Genomic DNA, 22259 nt, shown 5'->3' with positions numbered 1-22259 from the left:
GCAATGGCAAACATTCAAAGATCGCATGGATGAACTACAGAATTTGTTCATCCCCATTTGCCATAAAAATAAAACAAAAGTGACTCAACCGTGGCTACCAAGGGAAATTAGGGATAGCATAAGATCCAAGGAGAAGACATATAAATTTGCCAGAAAAAGTAGTAAACCTGAGGATTGGGAGCAGTTTAGGAGTCAGCAAAGGAGGACAAAGGGATTAATTAAGAGGGGGGAAATAGAGTATGAGAGTAAGCTTTCAGGGAACATAAAAACGGACTGTAAAAGCTTCTATAGATAGGTGAAGAGAAAAAGATTGGTGAAGTCAAGCGTAGGTCCCTTGCAGTCAGAATCAGGGGAATTTATAATGGGGAACAAAGAAATGGCAGACCAATTAAATACATACTTTGGTTCTGTCTTCACAAAGGAGGACACAAATAACCTCCCAGGGATGTCAGGGAACATAGGGTCTAATGAGAGGGAGGAACTGAAAGAAATCAGTATTTGTAGGGAAATGGTGTTAGGGAAATTGACGGGATTGAAGGCCGATAAATCCCCAGGGCCTGATAATCTACATCCTAGGGTACTTAAGGAAGTGGCCCGAGAAATAGTAGATGCATTGCTGGTCATCTTCCAAAATTCTATAGACTCTGGAACAGTTCCCATGGATTGGAGGGTAGCTAATGTTACCCCTCTATTCAAAAAAGGCGGTAGAGAGAAAATGGGGTATTATAGACCGGTAAACCTGACATCGGTAGTGGGGAAAATGCTAGAGTCCATTATAAAAGATGTAATAGCAGAGCGCCTGGAAAACAGTGACAGGATCGGACAAAGTCAACATGGATTTACAAAAGGTAAATCGTGCTTGACTAATCTGGAATTTTTTGAGGATGTAACTGGTAGAATAGATAAGGGAGAACCAGTGGATGTATCAGTAACACTTTTGTTAGTGCTCTATAAACATAAACATTTTCAAAACAGTCAACACATTTTCAAAGCTTTACATTGTACTCAAAGATTAAGTCTATCAGGCTCTTTTACTTCACGTGTGGAACTTCTCAACACGGGTAAGTCTGATGTGTCTTCATGAGATTGTTCTGGCGGTGAATGACAAGATGCAGTTGCAGCATTGTCATCAGTCTGGTCTTGAATAGTCTCTTGTGTTTTTAGGAGGGAACGGCGGTTCCTCCTGAGAATCTGTCCTTCCTCAGTTCTGACAGTGTATGACCTTGGTCCAACTTCCTCAAGAACTGTAGCTTTCCTGTTCCATGCATCTGGATCCTCAATCCTGACAACATCATCCTTTGTCAATGGTTTTAGAGTTTTGGATGACTTGTCATAGTATGATTTCTGTTTCAGCTTTAACAGTTGAAGTCTCTGTCTCAGTTCCTCACTTTGCTGTTCTTTTGCACAGCAGGGTAGCGTAGTGCGCAACTTGCGACCCATTAGTATTTCAGCAGGTGAAGAACCACAGTCTAAAGGTGAGGCTCGGTAGCTCAGCAGGGCGAGATAAGGATCAGACTTGCTTTCTGTCGCTTTCTTCAGTAGCTGCTTGAGAACTTGAACACCTTTCTCTGCCTTACCATTTGGACTTTCAGAAGGCTTTCAATAAGGTCCCGCATAAGAGATTAGCGTGTAAAGTTAAGGCACATGGGATTGGGGGCAAGGTACTGACTTGGATAAAGAACTGGTTGGCAGACAGGAAGCAAAGAGTTGGAATAAACGGGTCTTTTTCCAAGTGGCAGGCAGTGACTAGTGGGGTACCGCAGGGATCGGTGCTAGGACCCCAGCTATTCACAATATATATTAATGATCTAGACGAGGGAACTAGATGTAATATCTCCAAGTTTGCAGACGACACAACGCTGGGTAGGCGTGTGTGCTGTGAGGATGCCGAGAAACTCCAGTATGATTTGGACAGGTTGGGTGATTGGGCAGAAGCATGGCAGATGCAGTATAATGTGGATAAATGCGAGGTTATCCACTTTGGTGGCAAAAACAGGAAGGCAGATTATTATCTGAATGGCAATAGATTGGGAGAAGGGGAAGTGCAATGAGACCTGGGTGTCCTTGTGCACCAGTCGCTGAAGGTAAGCATGCAGGTGCAGCAGGCGGTTAAGAAGGCAAATGGCATGTTGGCCTTCGTAGCGAGAGGGTTTGAGTAGAGGAACAAGGATGTCTTGCTGCAGTTGTACAGGGCCTTGCTGAGACCACACCTTGAGTACTGTGTGCAGTTTTGGTCGCCTTATCTGAGGAAGGATGTTCTTGCCATGGAGGGAGTGCAGTGAAGATTCACCAGGCTGATACCTGGGATGGCAGGAATGACGTACGAGGAGAGATTGGGTCGATTGGGCTTGTACTCGCTGGAGTTTAAAAGAATGAGGGGATCTCATTGAAACTTATAAAATTCTAACAGGACTGGACAGACTGGATGCAGGAAGGATGTTCCCGATGGCGGGGGAGTCCAGAACCAGGGGTCACAGTCTAAGGATAAGGGGTAAGCCATTTAGGACAGAGATGAGGAGGAATTTCTTCACCCAGAGAGTGGTGAACCTGTGGAATTCTCTACCACAGAAGGCAGTGGAGGGCAATTCATTAAATATATTCAAGGAGGAGTTAGATATATTTCTTAAGGCTAAAGGGATCAAGGGATATGGGGAGAAGGCAGGGACCGGGTACTGAATTTGGATGATCAGCCATGATCTCGTTGAATGGCGGAGCAGGCTCAAGGGGCTGAATGGCCTACTCCTGCTCCTATCTTCTATGTTTCTATGAAAGTTTGTGTTTACAAACAGAAGAGGATTTCTTTCTGTTGTGTCCCCAGGTCCAAGTCGCAGATGTTAATTTCTGCCCGAGTGACAGGACAGGATTGAGCCACAACAAATCCATGAAAATAAACTCCGTGCTCTACCATTAGGGCCCTTTCTTCTTAGTTTATCACTTGTTTTGTTGCTAACTTACTGGATTTAATGAACAGGTTTGTGTTGCTGAATCTTTTGACACTATGAAATGTGCTCAGTAATGTTTCCTGCATAAATTATTCCCTTCCCCATTTGGAAATGGCCGAATTTGAGTGTTTTTAATTTTTCTGCTGTCAATTCATTTCATTTAATATTTAGTTTCACAGTCTTCAGAAACTTTGTTTAATTTGCTGAATAACTGCATCCTGCACAAGACTGCGCAGAGGTCACTGATCCATGTAGTCAACAAGAGCTGCAGTAATGTTCAGAGGTAGGATCACACAATACAGGAAACTTTTTGTTATCCGGCACGGACGGGACCGACGTGGTGCCGGTTCATCAAAAATTCCGGATAACCGAAAGCTATAGTAAAAGATACGGAGCTGAGAGCTCCGTATAAAGCAACAAACCTTGTTGCTTAGCAACAGCTTCAGAACAGTGGCCACAAGTTGCAAGCGTCTCTGTAGCTTAGCAACAGCTGCAGCCACACCCTTGCACAGCAACAAATGGAGGAAGGCAAGTAATAAAAGTTACCTGAACCTACTCCTGAATTTTGCCGGTTAACCGAGATTTCTGGTTATTTCGGTGCCGGTAAATCGATAGTTTCCTGTACACTTTACAGCAGGGAATGTACTAGTGTTCATTAAGAGGCAGAATTGTACATACTTTTCTGAAGAACTGTGGCTTTGCTCAGCTTCTGGGATCCAATCAAGAAATCTTGCTGTTGGCACGTAGGGACGATTGACTGTAAATCATCATATCCTTTCTGTGAGACAGTCAATTAAAAACTGTTCAGAGATACTCAGCTGACTAATTAACACATTTGCTGTACAAACCTTTGACTAAGCTTCAAAGCTACAGTTTCTAAGTTTAAATCTCCCACCTTGATGGCATCCCGTCTCTTTTGTTCAGCCTGAGTATGAGCCTGTCTCCGTCGATCTTTGTAAGTCTCTTTATACGCAGGTTCGTGCCTGTAGTCACTATCTTCATCATCTGCAGTTGGAGAACAATCATTGTCTGTCATGCATTCGGCTACAGAGGAAACAGAATGTTTCAATCACTTCATTAACGGAAGAAGTTTTTAGGTTTTATTTCTATGTATGTATCAATTTTATTTTAGGGAGCGACAAGTTTCTCACAAATATTGCTGTTACACTGCAGCTGATTAACTGGTATTAGCCTGTCCTAGTGTTAGACCTGCACTGGTGAGCTCCCCAGTGATTCACTGGGTAAATGCCCAACAGAGCAGGAGGGTCTTAGGAGATAATCTTCTTCTGAATTAGCTGGGTGGAAATGAAGACATGACAACCAGGGCGGAGAAAGGAGAAAATGCGACCACTCCTGATTGCAGCCCAGTAAACCCTGACTGAAATTTTATTTTTTATATTCATTCCTGGGATGTGGGCGTCACTGGCAAGTCCAGCATCTATTGCCCATCCCTAATTGCCCTTGAGAAGGTGGTGGTGAGCCGCCTTCTTGAACCGCTGCAGTCCGTGTGGTGAAGGTGCTCCCACAGTGCTGTTAGGGAGGGAGTTCCAGGATTTTGACCCAGCGACGATGAAGGAACGGCCGATATATTTCCAAGTCAGGATGATGTGTGACTTGGAGGTGATGGTGTTGCCATGGGTCTGCTGCCCTTGTCCTTCTAAGTGGTAGAGGTCGTGGGCTTAGGAGGTGCTGTCGAAGAAGCCTTGGCGAGTTGCTGCAGTGCATCTTGTAGATGGTGCACACTGCAGCCACGGTGCACCAGTGATGGAGGGAGTGAATGTTTAAGGTGGTGGATGGGGTGCCAATCAAGCGGGCTGCTTTGTCCTGGATGGTGTCGAGCTTCTCGAGTGTTGTTGGAGCTGCACTCATCCAGGCAAGTGGAGAGTATTCCATCACATTCCTAACTTCTGCCTTGTAGATGGTGGAAAGGCTTTGGGGAGTCAGAAGATGAGACACTCGCCGCAGAATACCCAGCCTCTGACCTGCTCATTGCCACAGTATTTATGTGGCTGGTCCAGTTAAGTTTCTGGTCAATGGTGACCCCCCAGGATGTTGATGGTGGGGGATTCGACGATGGTAATGCTGTTGAATGTCAAGGGGCTATGGTTAGAAGCTCTCTTGTTGGAGATAGTCATTGCCTGGCACTTGTGTGGCGCGAATGTTACTTGCCACTTATCAGTCCAAGCTTGAATGTCATCCAGGTCTTGCTGCATGCGGGCATGGATGGCTTCATTATCTGAGGAGTTGTGAATAGAACTGAACACTGTGCAATCAGTGAACATCCCCACTTCTGACCTTATGTTGGAGGGAAGATCATTAATGAAGCAGCTGAAGATGGTTGGGCCTAGGACACTGCCCCGAGGAACTCCTGGAGCGATGTCCTGGGGCTGAGATGATTGATCTCCAACAACCACAGACATCTTCCTTTGTGCTAGGTATGACTCCAGCCAGTGGAGAGTTTTCCTCTCGATTCCCATTGACTTCAATTTTACTAGGGCTCCTTGATGCCACACTCGGTCAAATGCTGCCTTGATGTCAAGGGCAGTCACTCTCACCTCATCTCTGGAATTCAGCTCTTTTGTCCATGTTGGGACCAAGGCTGTAACGAGGTCTGGAGCTGAGTGGTCCTGGCAGAACCCAAACTGAACACCGGTGAGCAGATTATTGGTAAGTGCAGCTGTTGATGACACCTTCCGTCACTTTGCTGATGATTGAGAGTAGACTGATGGGGCAGTAATTGGCCGGATTGAATTTGTCCTGCTTTTTCTGAACAGGACATACCTGGGCAATTTTCCACATTGCCGGGTAGAAGGCAGTGCTGTAGCTGTACTGGAATAGCTTGGCTAGAGGCTAATTCTGGAGCAGAAGTCTTCAGCACGAGAGCCAGGATATTGTCGGGACCCTTAGCCTTTGCTGTATCTAGTGCACTCAGCCGTTTCTTGATACCACATGGAGTGAACTGAATTGGCTGAAGACTGGCTTCTGTGATGGTGGGGATCATCCACTCGGCACTTCTGGCTGAAGATGGCTGCAAATGTTTCAGCTTTGTCTTTTGCATTCGTGTGCTGGGTTCTGCCATCATTGAGCCTGCTCCTCCCATTACTTGTTTAAATGTTCACCACCATTCACGACTGGATGTGGCAGGACTTTGATCTGATCCGTTGGTTGTGGGATCACTTAACTCTGTTATAGCAAGCTGCTTTCACTGTTTAGCATGAATGAAGTCCTGTGTTGCAGCTTCCCCAGGTTGGCACCTCATTCTTAGGTACACCTGGTGCTGCTCCTGGCATGCTCTTCTACACTCCTCATTGAACCAGGATTGGTCGCCTGGCTTGATGGTAATGGTAGAGTGAGGGATATACCAGATTGTGGTTGAATACAATTCTGCTGCTGCTGATGGCCCACAGCACCTTTTGGATGCCCAGTTTTGAGCTGCTAGATCTGTTCTGAATCTATCCCATTTAGCATGGTGGCAGTGCCACACAACACGATGGAGGGTGTCCTCAGTGTGAAGATGAGATTTCGTTTCCACAAGGACTGTGCGGTGGTCACTGCTACCAATACTGTCATCGACAGATGCTTCTGCAACAGGGAGATTGGTGAGGACGAGGTCAAGTAGGTTGTTCCCTCGTGTTGGTTCTCACCACCTGCTACAGACCCAGCCTAGCAGTTATCTCCTTCAGGACTTGGCTAGCTCGGTCAGTAGTGGTGCTACCGAGCCATTCTTGGTGATGGACATTGAAGTCCCCCATCCAGGGTACAATCTGTGCCCTTGCTACTTTCAAGCAGTGTTCAACATGGAGCAGTGCTGATTCATCAGCTGAGGGAGGGCAGTAGGTGGTAATCAGCAGGAGGTTTCCTTGCCCACGCTTGACCTGAAGCCTTGAGACTTCATGGGGTCCGGAGTCAATGCTGAGTACACCCAGGGCCACTCCCTGCTGGTCAAATAGGACATACCCAGGGATGGTAATGGAGGAGTCTGGGACATTGGCTGAAAGGTATGATTCTGTGAGTGTGACTATGTCAGGCTGTTGCTTGACTAGTCTGTGGGACAGCTCTCCTAAATTTGGCACAAATCCCAGATGTTAGGGAGGAGGACTTTGCAGGATCGACTGGACTGTGTGTGCCTTTGTCGTGTCCGTAGCCGGTGCCTAGGTCGATGCTGGGTAGTTCATCTGGTATTATTATTTTTCGTAGCAGTTTGGTACAACTGAGTGGCTTGCTAGACCATTTCAGAGGGTAGTTAAGAGTCAACCACGTTGCTGTGACTCTGGAGTCACATATAGGCCAGACCAGGTAAGGACGGCAGATTTCCTTCCCTAAAGGACATTAGTGAACCAGATGGGTTTTTACAACAATCTGGTAGTTTCATGGTCACCATTACTGATACTAGCTTTTCATTCTAGTGTGGCGGAACCACCAGAGGATTACGGACAATTGTATATAATTCCTTTTACAGCAATGTAGTACAGCTGGGGGCTGCACCTTTAATGTATCTGTTAACTGTACTGGGGCTTCTTTCCTGTACTCCGCGTGATGACGTCATGCCGTCCGTCACGTGATCTCTCAACGGCGGGAAGAACGTGATGATGTCAGAGCTCGGAACCTTCTAGCAGTAGAGCTCGGAACCTGCTAGCAGTTGAGCTCAGAACCTGCTGGCAGTTGAGCTCGGAACCTGCTAGCAGTTCCAGAGAGGCTTTCAAGCAGACCAGACCTATTTGCATTGTATCCTACAGTTTCCTGTACAGCTTCATTTGTTCATTAAATTTTATTGTTTTTGATTTTCTGAGTCGATCTCAATTCTTCGGCTAGGAACCCCAGTTCCTACACTAGATTTATTTAATTAACTTAATTTAAATTCCCCAGCTGCCGTGGTGAGATTTGAACTCACGTCTCCGGATCATTAGTTCAGGCCTCTGGATCACTGATCCATCCATAAATATATAAACGCTATGCTACTGTACCTCACGTACATACAGGCCACTGCAGTCAAATAGCCTCTGATATACTTGGCCCAAGTTACCTGAAGAATAGTCACTGCGTGTGTAACGGGAAGCTTTGCCAGCAACAGGAACCCAACCTCCACAGAAAATGGCCAGGCTACTTTTTATAAAATGATTTAAATGTTGTTTATAGTTTAAAATGAATAATAAAGGTTTTTTAAACTTTCAATTGTATAAATACAGGCCGACAGGAACAATATAAACACCAACATCACTAAACTGAGGACAGGTTTTCCGATGAAACTGTAGCTAAACCTGCCTGCCCCTCAATCACAGGAAACATGCTCAGCCCTGGCACCGCTGTGACCCGAAACACCAGAAAACACACCGGAAAACACCTGGTCCCAGAAGCTAAACTAAACCAGCCCTGTAGTCAAGTGCCCAGCTCCCGTACAGCCTCAATCCGGGCGGGATGTTTGGTCTTGACGTTTGCTCCCTGTGCTATACTCCGAGGCTCTTCATTACTCCTTTGATGGTAGAGTCTGAACCTCTCTGCGACCACTTTCACCCAGTGGGGCTTCACAGGCGCCTCTCTTGATTGCCAATAACAATACTGAGGGAACATTTAACATGGTGAAAAAATACAAGGAAGACCCGCACAAGGAAATGGGGATGCAGGAAAATGAGAAAGAAAAAACCCTACAGATGCACAAACTGTGAAATTAAGACAGAAAATGTTGAAAACAAAAGAGGTCAAAATCCAGGGCACAGAATCAACCGGCAGACTATGTCCCAACAAAGGGTCAATGCTTCAAACGTCAACCTGCCTTCCCTTTCCCTGGATTCCTAACAGACCCACATCACCAATACCTCATCCTGTAAAGCAAAGGTCTGAAGTTACTCAGTGGAACTGGTGTAGGGAGCCAAAGGCAGAGGTCAGTGTAGGAATCAGAGACTGAATTAAAGTAACAGGGCGCAGATCATTTACCCACGAGCGTCCTCTTTGTTTGGAGTATCTGTCCTGCCACAGCAAGCCTATGGGGCTGGTTTATTTAGGTCTTTCAGTTCTGGTGAAATTATATTTTAAATGTTAACCTCTTTTCTCTTTAAAGACACTAATAGACCTACTGTGAATTTCCAGCATTTCATTTTGTTTTTGGACTAGGTGGGCGTGCAGAGCCCCGTCTGTTCTGAACTGTAACCAGCCACCTGGAACAAGGGCTGCACACACTGAACACAGACAGGGTGTAATCTGAGTGCGAGTTCTTTACCTGTGTTAGGCACAGAGGAGGCGCTGGTGGAGCCTGTGTTGGACGTTATGCTGTTTGCTCTCGACACTATGCTTCCTTTTCTAGTGCTGTCAGCAAAGAACCCTGGGAAAAACAAATCAATGTGAGCATTCACTCCCTCCACCACCGGCACACCGTGGCTGCAGTGTGTACCATCTGCAAGATGCACTGCAGCAACTTGCCAAGGCTTCTTCGGCAGCACCTCCCAAACCCGCAACCTCTTCCACCTAGAAGGACAAGGGCAGCAGGCGCATGGGAACACCACCACCTCCAAGTTCCCCTCCAAGTCACACACCATTCTGACTTAGAAGTATATCGCTGATCCTTCATCGTCGCTGGGTCAAAACCCTGGACCTCCCTCCCAAACAGCACTGTGGGAGTACCTTCACCACACAGATTGCACCGGTTCAAGAAGGCGGCTCACCACCACCTTCTCAAGGGCAATTAGGGATGGGCAATAAATGCTGGCCTTGCCAGCGACACCCACATCCCATAAATGAATAAAAAACAGGTCCTGTCAGGTAACCTTCCATAAAATGTCCGTGCACAGCCACAGAACTCTCTGCAGCTAAACATGCCGTTTATGTTTAGTTAATAGAAAGAAAGACGTGCATGACCTCAGGACATCTCAAAGCGCTTTACAGCCAATTTAGTACTTTTTTTGAAAGGGGGGGTGGGAAGTGGGAGGCGAGAGGGAGAGAGAAGGGGAGGGGGAAGAGAAGGGGGGAGAGAGGGGAGGGGGAGAGGGAAGGGAGTGGGGGAGAGGGAAGGGAGGGGAGAGAGGAAGAGGGAGGGGGGAAATTCTCCAGTCCTGGCAACATCCTTGTAAATCTCCTCTGTACCCTCTCTAGTGCAATCACATCTTTTCTGTAATGTGGTGACCAGAACTGCACGCAGTACTCTAGCTGAGGCCTAACTAGTGTTTTATACAGTTGAAGCATAACCTCCCTGCTCTTGTATTCTATGCCACGGCCAAGGCAAGCATTCCGTATGCCTTCTTAACCACCTTATCTACCTGTCCTGCTACCTTCGGAGATCTGTGAACATGCACTCCAAGGTCCCTTTGTTCCTCGATTGTTCCTCTACACTACTCAGTGTCCTACCATTAAAGAAACTATTACAGCTGTGAGGATGGATGATATGTTGGAGGGATCATCAAACAGGCCATATGGGTCGAATTGAAAAACAAAAAAGGGGCGATTACACTGCTGGGAGTGTACTATAGACCCCCAAACAGTGAGAGGGAGCTAGAAGGACAAATATATAGACAAATTTCTGAGAAGTGCAAAAACTATAGGGCAGTAATAGTAGGGGATTTCAACTACCCCAATATTAACTGGGATAAAATTAGTGTGAAGGGTATAGAAGGTGTGGAATTCCTAAAATGCATCCAGGAGAACTTTTTTAGCCAGTATGTAGCAAGCCCAACAAGGGAGGGGGCGGTTCTGGACTTAGTTTTAGGGAATGAAGCTGGGCAGGTAGAGGCGTATCAGTGGGGGAGCATTTTGGTGCTAGTGACCATAATTCTGTTAGATTTAAGGTAGTTATGGAAAAGGACAAGGATAGACCAGGAATAAAAATTCTAAATTGGGGAAAAGCAAATTTTGCTCAGCTCAGAGGGGATTTAGCCATAGTGGACTGGAAACAGCTACTTGAAGGTAAATCAGTGTCAGAGCAGTGGGAGACATTCAAGGAGGAGATCCGGACGGTTCAGGCCAAACACGTGCCCTTAAAGAAAAAAGGTGGGACTAACAAATCTAGAGCCCCCTGGATATCTAGAGACATACAGGGTAGGATAAAGAAAAAAAGGGAGGCGTATGACAGATACCGAGGGCTAAATACTGCAGAATCTTTAGAGGAGTACAGAAAGTGCAGGGGTGCAATTAAAAATATTAGGAAAGCAAAGAGAGAGCATGAAAAATTCTTGGCAAGCAAAATCAAGGAAAACCCAAAGATGTTTTCTAAATATATTAAGAGTAACTAAAGAAAGGGTAGGGCCTATTAGAGATCATGAGGGTAATCTGTGTGTGGAGGCGGGAGACGTCGGTAGGGTTCTTAATGAATATTTTGCATCTGTTTTCACAAAGGAGAGGGGCGAAGCAGACATTGCTATCTGGGGGGGGGGGGGGGAGGTGTGTGAAATATTAGATGAAATAAACATAGTGAGAGAGGAAGTATTAAGGGGTTTAGCAGCTTTAAAAGTGGATAAATCCCCAGGCCCGGATGAAATTATCCCAGGCTGTTAAGCGAAGCAAAAGAGGAAATAGCAGAGGCCCTGACCATCATTTTTCAATCCTCCCTGGCTTCAGGTGTGGTGCTGGAGGACTGCTAATGTGGTACCCTTGTTTAAAAAAGGAGAAAAGGATAGACCGAGTAATTACAGGCCAGTCAGCCTAACCTCGGTGGTGGGAAAATTATTGGAAAGAATTCTGAAGGACAGGAAAAATCTTCATTTAGAAAGACACGGATTAATCAAGGATAGTCAGCACGGATTTGTTAAGGGAAGGTCGTGTCTGACAAACTTGATTGAATTTTTTGAGGAGGTAACAAGGATGGTAGATGAGGGTAGTGCGTTTGATGTAGTGTATATGGACTTTAGCAAGGCTTTTGATAAGGTTCCACATGGCAGACTGGTCACGAAGTTAAAAGCCCATGGAATCCAGGGCAAAGTGGCAAGTTGGATTCAAAATTGGCTCGGAGACAGGAAGCAGAGGGTAATGGTTGATGGGTGTTTTTGTGACTGGAAGGTTTCCAGTGGGGTTCCGCAGGGCTCAGTACTAGGTCCCTTGCTTTTTGTGGTATGTATCAACGATCTTGACTTGAATATAGGGGGTATGATTAAGAAGTTTGCAGATGATACTAAAATCGGCTGTGTGGTTGATACTGAAGAAGGAAGCTGTAACTGCAGGAAGATATCAATAAATCGGTCAGGCAGGCAGAACAGTGGCAAATAGAATTCAATCTGGAGAAGTGTGAGGTAATGCATTTGGGGAGGGCTAACAAGGAAAGGGAATACACATTAAATGGTAGGACACTGTAGTCTATTCTCCTATTTGTATACTCACTAGAAACATAGAAGATAGGAGCAGGAGTAGGCCATTCGGCCCCTCGAGCCTGCTCCGCCATTCAACGCGATCATGGCTGATCATCCAAATTCAGTACCCGGTCCCTGCTTTCTCCCCATACCCCTTGATCCCTTTAGCCTTAAGAAATATATCCAACTCCTTCTTGAATATATTTAATGTATTAGCCTCTACTGCCTTCTGTGGTAGAGAATTCCACAGGTTCACCACTCTCTGGGTGAAGAAATTCCTCCTCATTTCTGTCCTAAATGGCCTACCCCTTATCCTTAGACTGTGACCCCTGGTTCTGGACTCCCCGACCACCGGGAACATCCTTCCTGCATCTAGTCTGTCCAGTCCTGTCAGAATTTTATAAGTTTCAATGAGATCCCCTCTCATTCTTCTAAACTCCAGCGAGTACAAGCCCAATCGACCCAATCTCTCCTCATACGTCATTCCTGCCATCCCAGGTATCAGTCTGGTGAATCTTCGCTGAACTCCTTCCATGGCAAGAACATCCTTCCTCAGATAAGGCGACCAAAACTGCACACAATACTCAAGATGTGGTCTCACCAAGGCCCTGTATAACTGCAGCAAGACATCCTTGTTCCTGTACTCAAACCCTCTCGCTACGAAGGCCAACATGCCATTTGCCTTCTTAACCGCCTGCTGCACCTGCATGCTTACCTTCAGCGACTGGTGCACAAGGACACCCAGGTCTCGTTGTACTTCCCCTTCTCCCAATCTATTGCCATTCAGATAATAATCTGCCTTCCTGTTTTTGCCACCAAAGTGGATAACCTCGCATTTATCCACGTTATATTGCATCTGCCATGCTTTTGCCCAATCACCTAACCTGTCCAAATCATCCTGGAGTTTCTCGGCATCCTCCTCACAGCACACGCCCACCCAGCTTTGTGTCGTCTGCAAATTTGGAGATATTACATCTAGTTCCCATGTCTAGATCATTAATATATATTGTGAATAGCTGGGGCCCAAAGACCGATCCCTGCGGTACCCCACTAGTCACTGCATGCCACTCGGAAAAAGACCCGTTTATTCCAACTCTTTGCTTTCTGTCTGCCAACCAGTTCTCTATCCAAGTCAATACCTTGCCTCCAATCCCATGTGCCTTAACTTTACACGCTAATCTCTTATGCGGACCTTATCAAAAGCCTTCTGAAAGTCCAAATACACCACATCCACTGGTTCTCCCTTATCTATTTTACCAGTTACATCCTCAAAAAATTCCGGTAGATTAGTCAAGCATGATTTACCTTTTGTAAATCCATGTTGACTTTGTCCGATCCTGTCACTGTTTTCCAAGTGCTCTGCTATTACATCTTTTATAATGGACTCTAGCATTTTCCCCACTACCGATGTCAGGCTTACCGGTCTGTAATTCCCCGGTTTCTCTCTACCACCTTTTTTGAATAGTGGGGTAACATTAGCTACCCTCCAATCCATGGGTACAGTTCCAGATTCCATCGAATGCTGGAAGATAATCAGCAAAGCATCAACTATTTCCAGGGCCACTTCCTTAAGTACCTTAGGATGTAGATTATCAGGCCCTGGGGATTTATCGGCCTTCAATCCCATCAATTTCCCTAACACCATTTCCCTACAAATACTGATTTCTTTCAGTTCCTCCCTTTCATCAGACCCTATGTTCCCCGACATCTCTGGGAGGTTATTTGTGTCCTCCTTTGTGAAGACAGAACCAAAATATGTATTTAATTGGTCTGCCATTTCTTTGTTCCCCATTATAAATTCCCCTGATTCTGACTGCAAGGGACCTACGCTTGACTTCACCAATCTTGTTCTCTTCACATATCTATAAAAGCTTTTACAGTCAGTCTTTATGTTCCCTGCAAGCTTACTCTCATATTCTATTTTCCCTTTCTTAATTAATCCCTTTGTCCTCCTTTGTTGAATCCTAAACTGCTCCCAATCCTCAGGATTATTGCTTTTTCTGGCCAATTTATATGTCCTCTCTTTGGATCTTATGCTATCCCTAATTTCCCTTGTTAGCCACGGTTGAGTCACCTTTTTTGTTTTATTTTTATGCCAAACTGGGATGAACAAATTCTGTAGTTCATCCATGCGGTCTTTGAATGTTTGCCATTGCCTATCCACCGTCAACCCTTTGAGTGACATTCCCCAATCAATCCTACCCAACTCACGCCTCAGACCATCGTAGTTTCCTTTATTTAAATTTAGGACCCTAGTCTCTGAGTCGACTACTTCATTCTCCATCTTAATGAAGAATTCGATCATATTATGATTGCTCTGACCCAAGGGGCCTCGTACAACAAGATTGCTAATTAATCCTTTCTCGTTACATAATACCCAGTTTAAGATGGCCTGATCTCTGGTTGGTTCCTCGACATATTGGTCCAGGAAACCATCCCTTAAACACTCCAGGAATTCCTCCTCCACAGTATTGTTACTAATTTGGTTAGCCCAATCTATATGTAGATTAAAGTCACCCTAGCTCGTGGCACTGGGAGTAATCTGGAGATTACTATCTTTGAGGTCCTGCTTTTTAATCTCTTTCCTAGCTCCCTCAAATCTCCCTGCAGGACCACATCCCTATTTCTACCTATGACGTTGATACCGATATGGACCACGACCTCTGGCTGTTCACCCTCTCCCCTCAGAATATTCGCGAAGACCATTAACTTCCATCTCCAGACCATTAACCTCCACCCCCAGACCATCACTTGCATCTGCTGCAAACCCATAGCCACATTTTGCCACCTCAAAGCTTCTTTTCTCCAGTGTTCTCCACCAGCCTCCTTGGTCCAAGCACTCACCACCCTTGCCCTCGTCAAACTTCCGACTTCGCATTCTCTGGCTCATTCACTTCAAAACCCTTGTCACTCTACATAGGATGTACAGCACAGAAACAGGCCATTCGGCCCAGCCAGTCCATGCTGGCGTTTATGCTCCACTTGAGCCTCCTCCCGTCTTTCCTCATCTAACTCTATCAACATCTTTCTGCACAGAGCGGTATTAAACGGAGTGGACTTGAACAGAGTGTTTTATTTGGGAATTTGGAAAGCGTGGGAATTTGAAGAGGGGGAAGGAGTTGTTGCTTTTTGCCTACACTACTTGTAGTGCTTTGTGTTATAGGTAGATATTTAATTTCAGTACCCTTAACCTAATCTAGATCAAGTAAGTAGTCAAGAAAACTAAGTTACCTAATACAAATTTAATTAAATAAAACAAGGTCATATAGGGATGGCAGTGCAGGTGGTGTGCCGCAACTGCAGCATGTGGGAGTTTGTGGAGAGCATTGTGATCCCGGACAACCACGTTTGCAGTAAGTACCTGCATCTTGAGGAACTTTAGCTCAGAGTTTTTGAGCTGGAGTCTGAGGTGCAGACATTGCGGGGCATCAGGGATGGGGAGAGTTACCTGGACACTTTGATCCTGGAGGCAGTCATACCCCTTAGGTTAGGTAGTGGTACAGGTCTGGTTAGTGGTCAGGGACAGGAGGGCGTGACTGCAACTCAGGCAGGTAAGGGGACCCCAGGTGCAGTGCTGGAGGATCCTCAGCCTTTGCCCTTGTCCAACAGGTATGAGGTTCTCGATGCCTGTGTGGATGAGCAAGCTGAGTGGGGGGAGTGAAAGGGAATGTAGCTGTGGTAGGGGACAGTATAGTCAGGGGGATAGATACTGTTCTCTGCAGCCACGACCAAGAGTTCCGAAGGTTGTGTTGCCTGCCCGGTGCCAGGGTTAAGGACATCTCCTAGAGAAGAACTTGGAGAGGGAGGGGGAGAATTCAGTTGTCGTGGTCCACGTAGGAACTAACGACATAGGTAGAACTAGGAATGAGGTTCTGCTGAGAGAGTTTGAGGAGCTAGGATCCAAATTAAAAAGCAGAACCTCAAAGGTAATAATCTGGATTGTTACCTGAGCCACGCGCAAATTGGCATTGGGACAAACAGATCAGAGTTTTAAATGTGTGGCTCAAAGAGTGGTGTGGGAAGAAGGGGTTTCAGTTCATGGGGCACTGGCACCAGTACTGGGGAAAGAGGAAGCTGTTCCGCTGGGACGGGCTCCACTTAAACCAGTGTCCTGGCGAATCTAATTTGTCTGCATATTTCTTCCTCCACCTCCCTTCCACTAACAGGTGGTCTGTAGACTACACCTATTAGTGTGATTGATCCTTCATTATCTTTTATCTATATGGATTCTATTTTTATCTTGCTGATATCTGCCTCACTTTTTTCTACTGCCATTATGTTATCCCTAATAAGTACAGCTACTCCACCTCCCCTTTTTCCCTCCCTATCTTTTCTAAATATGTTATACCCTGCAATGTTTAATTCACAGTCCTGATTTTTCTGTAGCCATGTCTCAGTAATCCCTACTATGTCTGGTTCCTTGCAACATATGATTGCCTCCAGCTCCCCTGTTTCATTACGGACACTGTGTGCATTGCTGTACAGACAGTTTAACTCATTTTTAATAGGATTTCCTCTCACTTTATATTTAACCATCTTTTTAGATTTCTGTTCTATAACTCTATTTATTCATTTGCCATGAATGTCCTCCCTTACTTTATTCTTTCCTGTGCTCTCTCTTCCTGTTTTGTTTATATTTAGGCTGGTTACGTTTCTTGTAGATCTCTTCCCCCCCCCCACCCCCCACCTTATTAGTTTAAAGCAATGGGCTGCCTTTAAAGAAGAGATGGTTCGGGTACAGTCGAGGTACATTCCCACAAAGTCAGAGCTCCCTGGATGACGGAAGAGATAGATAGTAAGATGAAGCAGAAAAAGAGTGTATGACAGATGTCCGGTTGAGAATATAAGTGAGAATCAGGCTGAATATCGAAGGTTCAGAGGGGAAGTAAAAAAGAGAGGCAAAGAGAGAATATGAGAATAGATTGGCAGCTAACATAAAAGGGAACTCAAAAGTCTTCATTAGGCATATAAATAGTAAACAGGTAGTAAGAGGAGGGGTGGGACCGATTAGGGACCAAAAAGGAGACCTATGCATGGAGGCAGAGGGCATGGCTGAGGTACTAAATGAGTACTTTGCATCTGTCTTCACCAAGGAAGAAAATGCTGCCCAAGTTATAGTGAAGGAAGTGTTAGTGGAGATACTGGATGGGATAAAAATTGATAAAGAGGAGATACTAGAAAGGCTGGCTGTACTTGAAGTAGGTAAGTTACCAGGACCGGATGGGATGTATCCTGAGGGAAGTTAAGGTGGAAATCGCGGAGGTACTGGCCATAATCTTCCAATCCTCCTTAGATACAGGGGTGGTGCTAGAGGACTGGAGAATTGCAAATGTTACACCCTTGTTCAAAAAAGGGTGCATGGATAAACCCAGCAACTACAGGCCAGTCAGTTTAACCTCAGTAGTGGGGAAGCTTTTAGAAACGATAATCAGGGACAAAATTAACAGGTCACTTGGTCAAGTGTAGATTAATTAAGGAAAGCCAGCAGGGATTTGTTAAAGGCAAATCGTGTTTAACTAACTTGATCGAGTTTTTTGATGAGGCAACAGAAAGGGTTGATGAGAGCAATGTGGTTGATGTGGTGTACATGGATTTCCAAAAGGCGTTTGATAAAGTGCCACATAATAGGTTTGCCAGCAAAGTTGAAGCCCATGGAATAAAAGGGACAGTGGCAGCATGGATATGAAATTGGCTTAGTGACAGGAAACAGAGTAGTGGTGAACGGTTGTTTTTCGGACTGGAGGAAGGTATACAGTGGTGTTCCCCAGGGGTCAGTACTAGGACCACTGCTTTTCTTGATATATATTAATGACTTGGACTTGGGTGTACAGGGCACAATTTCAAAATTTGCAGATGACACAAAACTTTGAAGTATAGTGAACAGTGAGGAGGATAGTGATAGACTTCAAGAAGACATAGAAAGGCTGGTGAAATGGGCGGACACGTGGCAGATGAAATTCAATGCAGAAAAGTGCAAAGTGATACATTTTGGTAGGAAGAATGAGGAGAGGCAATATAAACTAAAGGGTACAATCCTAAAGGGGGTGCAGGAACAGAGAGACCTGGGGGTATATGTTCACAAATCGTTGAAGGTGGCAGGGCAGGTTGAGAAAGTGGTTAAAAAAGCTTACGGGATCCTGGGCTTCATAAATAGAGGTATAGAGTACAAAAGCAAGGAAATTATGATGAACCTGTATAAAACACTGGTTCAGCCTCAACTGGAGTATTGTGTCCGATTCTGGGCACCGCACTTTAGGAAGGATGTGAAGGCCTTGGAGAGGGCGTAGAAAAGATTTACAAGAATGGTTCCAGGGATGAAGGACTTCAGTTACGTGGATAGACTGGAGAAACTGGGGTTGTTCTCCTTAGAGCAGGGACGGTTGAGAGGAGATTTGATAGAGGTGTTCAAAATCATGATGGGTCTAGACAGAATAGATAGAAACTGTTCCCATTGGCGGAAGGGTCGAGAACCAGAGGACACAAATTTAAGGTGATTGGCGAAAGAACCAAAGACGACGTGAGGAAACATTTTTTTACGCAGCGAGTGGTTAGGATCTGGGATTCACTGACTGAAAGGGTGGCGGCAGCAGATTCAATTTTGGCTTTCAAAAGGGAATTGGATAAGTACCTGAAGGTAAAATTTGCAGGGCTACAGGGAAAGGGCGGGGGAGTGGGATTAGCTGAAGTGCTCTTGCAGAGAGCCGGCACGGGCTCGATGGGCCAAATGGCCTCCTTCTGTGCTGTAACCATTCTATGATTTTTATAAATTGAGTCTATAATGAAGGATGGAGTGACTGAATACCTTGAAAATTTCAGCTGATCAGAGAGAGCCAGGATGGATTTGTAAATGGTAGGTCGTGCCTGATGAACTGGATTGAATTTTTTGAAGTGGTGACTAAAGTAGTGGACAGGGGAAGGTCTATGGATGTTACTTATGTGGACTTCCAGAAGGCATTCGATAAGAGACTGTTAGCTAAAGTTGAAGCTCATGGAATTGAGGGCAAATTATTGAGCTGGTTAGGAAATTGGCTGAGCGGCAGGAGACAGAGATTAGGGATAATGGGCAGGTACTGTAATTGGCAGGATGTGACGATTGATGTCCCACAGGGATTTTGTGTTGGGGCCTCAACTATTCACTGTATTTATCAATGGCATAGAAAGCCACATATCCACGTTTGCTGATGACACAAAGATAGGCATAGACGGCATTGTAAGCAGTGTAGATGGAAGCATAAAATTACTAAGAGATATTAATAGATTAAGTGAATGTGCAAAATTGTGGCAAATGGATTTAAATATAGGCAAGTATGAGGTCATCCACTTTGGACCTAAAAAGAATAGATCAGAGTAATTTCTAAATGGTGAAAAGCTAGAAACAGTGGAGGTCCAAAGAGACTTGGGGGTCCATATACACAGATCATTAAAATGTCATGAACAAGTACAGAAAATAATCAAAAAGACGAATGGCATGCTGGGCTTTATATCTAGAGGACTAGAATACAAGGGGGTTTGGGGGGAGGGTTAGAAGTTATGCTGCAGCTATACAAAGGCCTAGTTAGACCACAGATGGAGTTTTGTGTTCAGTTCTGGGCACCACAGCTTAGGAAGGATATATTGGCCATGGAGAGTGCACGTAGATTTACCAGAATGATACCCGGACTCCAAGGGTTAAATTACACAAAGTAGGGTTGTATTCCTTGGAATTTAGAAGTTTAAGGGGTGATTTGAGCAAAGTTTTCAAGATATTAAGGGGAACTGATAGGGTAGATAGAGAGAAACTATTTCCGCTGGTTGGGGAGTCTAGGACTAGGGGGCAGAGTCTAAAAATTAGAGCCAGACCTTTCAGGAGTGAAGTTAGGAAACACTTCTACACACAAAGGGTGGTAGAAGTTTGGAACTCTCTTCCACAAACAGCACTTGATGCTGGGTCAATTGTTAATTTTAAATCTGAGATTAATAGATTTCTGTTAACCAAGGTGTTAAGGGATATGGAGTCAGGTCACAGATCAGCCATGATCTTATTGATTGGCAGAACAGGCCCGAGGGCCTAAGTGCCCTACTCCTGTACCTATGTTCCTAGGAGAGAGATGTAGAGAGGCGGAGAGGTTTAGGGAGGGAATTCTAGAGCTTAGGCCCATGGTAGCTGAAGGCACGGTTGCCAATAGTCGGGCAATGGAAATCGAGATTGCGCAATAATTGGAGGAGCGCAGAGATCTCGGAGGGTTGTAGGGCTGGAGGAGGTTACAGAGATAGGGAGGGGTGAGGCCATGGAGCGATTTGAAAATAAGGTTGAGAATTTTAAAATTGAGGCGTTGCCGGACCGGGAGCCAATGTAGGTCAGCGAGCACAGGGGTGATGGGTGAACGGGACTGGGTGTGAGTTAGGACACGGGGCAGTGAGCACAGGGGGTGGTGGGTGAACGGGACTCGGTGCGAGTTAGGACACGGGGGCAGTGAGCACAGGGGGTGATGGGTGAACGGGACTTGGTGCGAGTTAGGACACGGGGCAGTGAGCACAGGGGGTGATGGGTGAACGGGACTGGGTGTGAGTTAGGACACGGGGCAGTGAGCACAGGGGGTGATGGATGAACGGGACTGGGTGTGAGTTAGGACACGGGGCAGTGAGCACGGGGTGATGGGTGAACGGGACTGGGTGTGAGTTAGGACATGGGGCAGTGAGCACAGGGGTGATGGGTGAACGGGACTGGGTGTGAGTTAGGACACGGGGCAATGAGCACAGGGGGTGATGGGTGAACGGGACTGGGTGTGAGTTAGGACACGGGGCAGTGAGCACAGGGGGTGATGGATGAACGGGACTGGGTGTGAGTTAGGACACGGGGCAGTGAGCACAGGGGGTGATGGGTGAACGGGACTGGGTGTGAGTTAGGACACGGGGCAGTGAGCACAGGGGGTGATGGGTGAACGGGACTGGGTGTGAGTTAGGACACAGGGCAGTGAGCACAGGGGGTGATGGGTGAACGGGATTCGGTGTGAGTTAGGACACGGGGCAGTGAGCACAGGGGGTTATGGGTGAACGGGACTTGGTGTGAGTTAGGACACGGGGCAGTGAGCACAGGGGGTGATGGGAGAACGGGATTCGGTGTGAGTTAGGACACGGGGCAGTGAGCACAGGGGGCGATGGGTGAACGGGACTGGGTGTGAGTTAGGACACGGGGCAGTGAGCACAGTGGGTGATGGGTGAACGGGACTGGGTGTGAGTTAGGACACGGGGCAGTGAGCACAGGGGGTGATGGGTGAACGGGACTGGGTGTGAGTTAGGACACGGGGCAGTGAGCACAGGGGGTGATGGGTGAACGGGACTTGGTGCGAGTTAGGACACGGGGCAGTGAGCACAGGGGGTGATGGGTGAACAGGACTTGGTGCAAGTTAGGACACGGGGCAGTGAGCACAGGGGATGATGGGTGAACGGGACTGGGTGTTAGTTAGGACACGGGGCAGTGAGCACAGGGGGTGATGGGTGAACGGGACTGGGTGTGAGTTAGGACACGGGGCAGTGAGCACAGGGGGTGATGGGTGAACGGGACTGGGTGTGAGTTAGGACACGGGGCAGTGAGCACAGGGGGTGATGGGTGAACGGGACTGGGTGTGAGTTAGGACACGGGGCAGTGAGCACAGGGGGTGATGGGTGAACGGGACTTGGTGCGAGTTAGGTTATGGGCAGCAGGGTTTTGGATGAGTTCAAATTTAAGGAGGAAGATGGGAAGCCGGCCAGCAGTGCGTTGGAATAGTCAATTCTAGAGGCAACAAAGGCATGGATGAAGGTTTCAGCAGCAGATGCAGGGGCAGAGATAGGCGATGTTACGAAGGTGGATGTAGACAGTCTTGGTGATGGAGAGGATATGTGGTCTGAAGCTCATCTCAGTGTCAAAAATGACACCAAGGTTGCGAACAGTCTGGTTCAGCCTCAGACAGTGACCAGGGAGAGGGATGGAGTCGGTGGCTCGGGAACCGAAGACAATGGCTTTGGTCTTCCCAATATTTAACTGGAGGAAATCTCTGCTCATCCAGTACTGGATGTCGGACAAGCAGTC

At 46.4% G+C, this 22259-nt stretch overlaps 1 protein-coding gene across 4 annotated transcripts in view; it reads right to left on the bottom strand.

Annotated features, from left to right (window-relative positions):
* The window catches only part of mlx (MAX dimerization protein MLX), a 49710-nt gene that overhangs the window by 10226 nt on the left and 17225 nt on the right, over positions 1-22259 (bottom strand). Inside the window, exons 3-5 of one of the 4 annotated variants that reach the window (XM_085966035.1) lie at positions 9157-9258; positions 3838-3986; positions 3621-3720 (exon numbers count right to left, since the gene is read on the bottom strand). In XM_085966035.1, the coding sequence (XP_085822161.1) occupies positions 3621-3720; positions 3838-3986; positions 9157-9258 (351 nt within the window). The remainder of the gene's footprint in view (positions 1-3620; positions 3721-3837; positions 3987-9156; positions 9259-22259) is intronic. The other 3 variants (XM_085966036.1, XM_085966037.1, XM_085966038.1) reach the window with 3 other exon arrangements.

Source organism: Somniosus microcephalus, chromosome 24 (genome assembly GCF_052327205.1).
Source record: "Somniosus microcephalus isolate GS21.2 chromosome 24, FLI_Smic_1.0, whole genome shotgun sequence".
Classification (NCBI taxonomy): Eukaryota; Metazoa; Chordata; class Chondrichthyes; order Squaliformes; family Somniosidae; genus Somniosus; species Somniosus microcephalus.
Note: the sequence above shows the minus strand (reverse complement) of the source record. Positions and strands in the feature narration are given on the sequence as shown.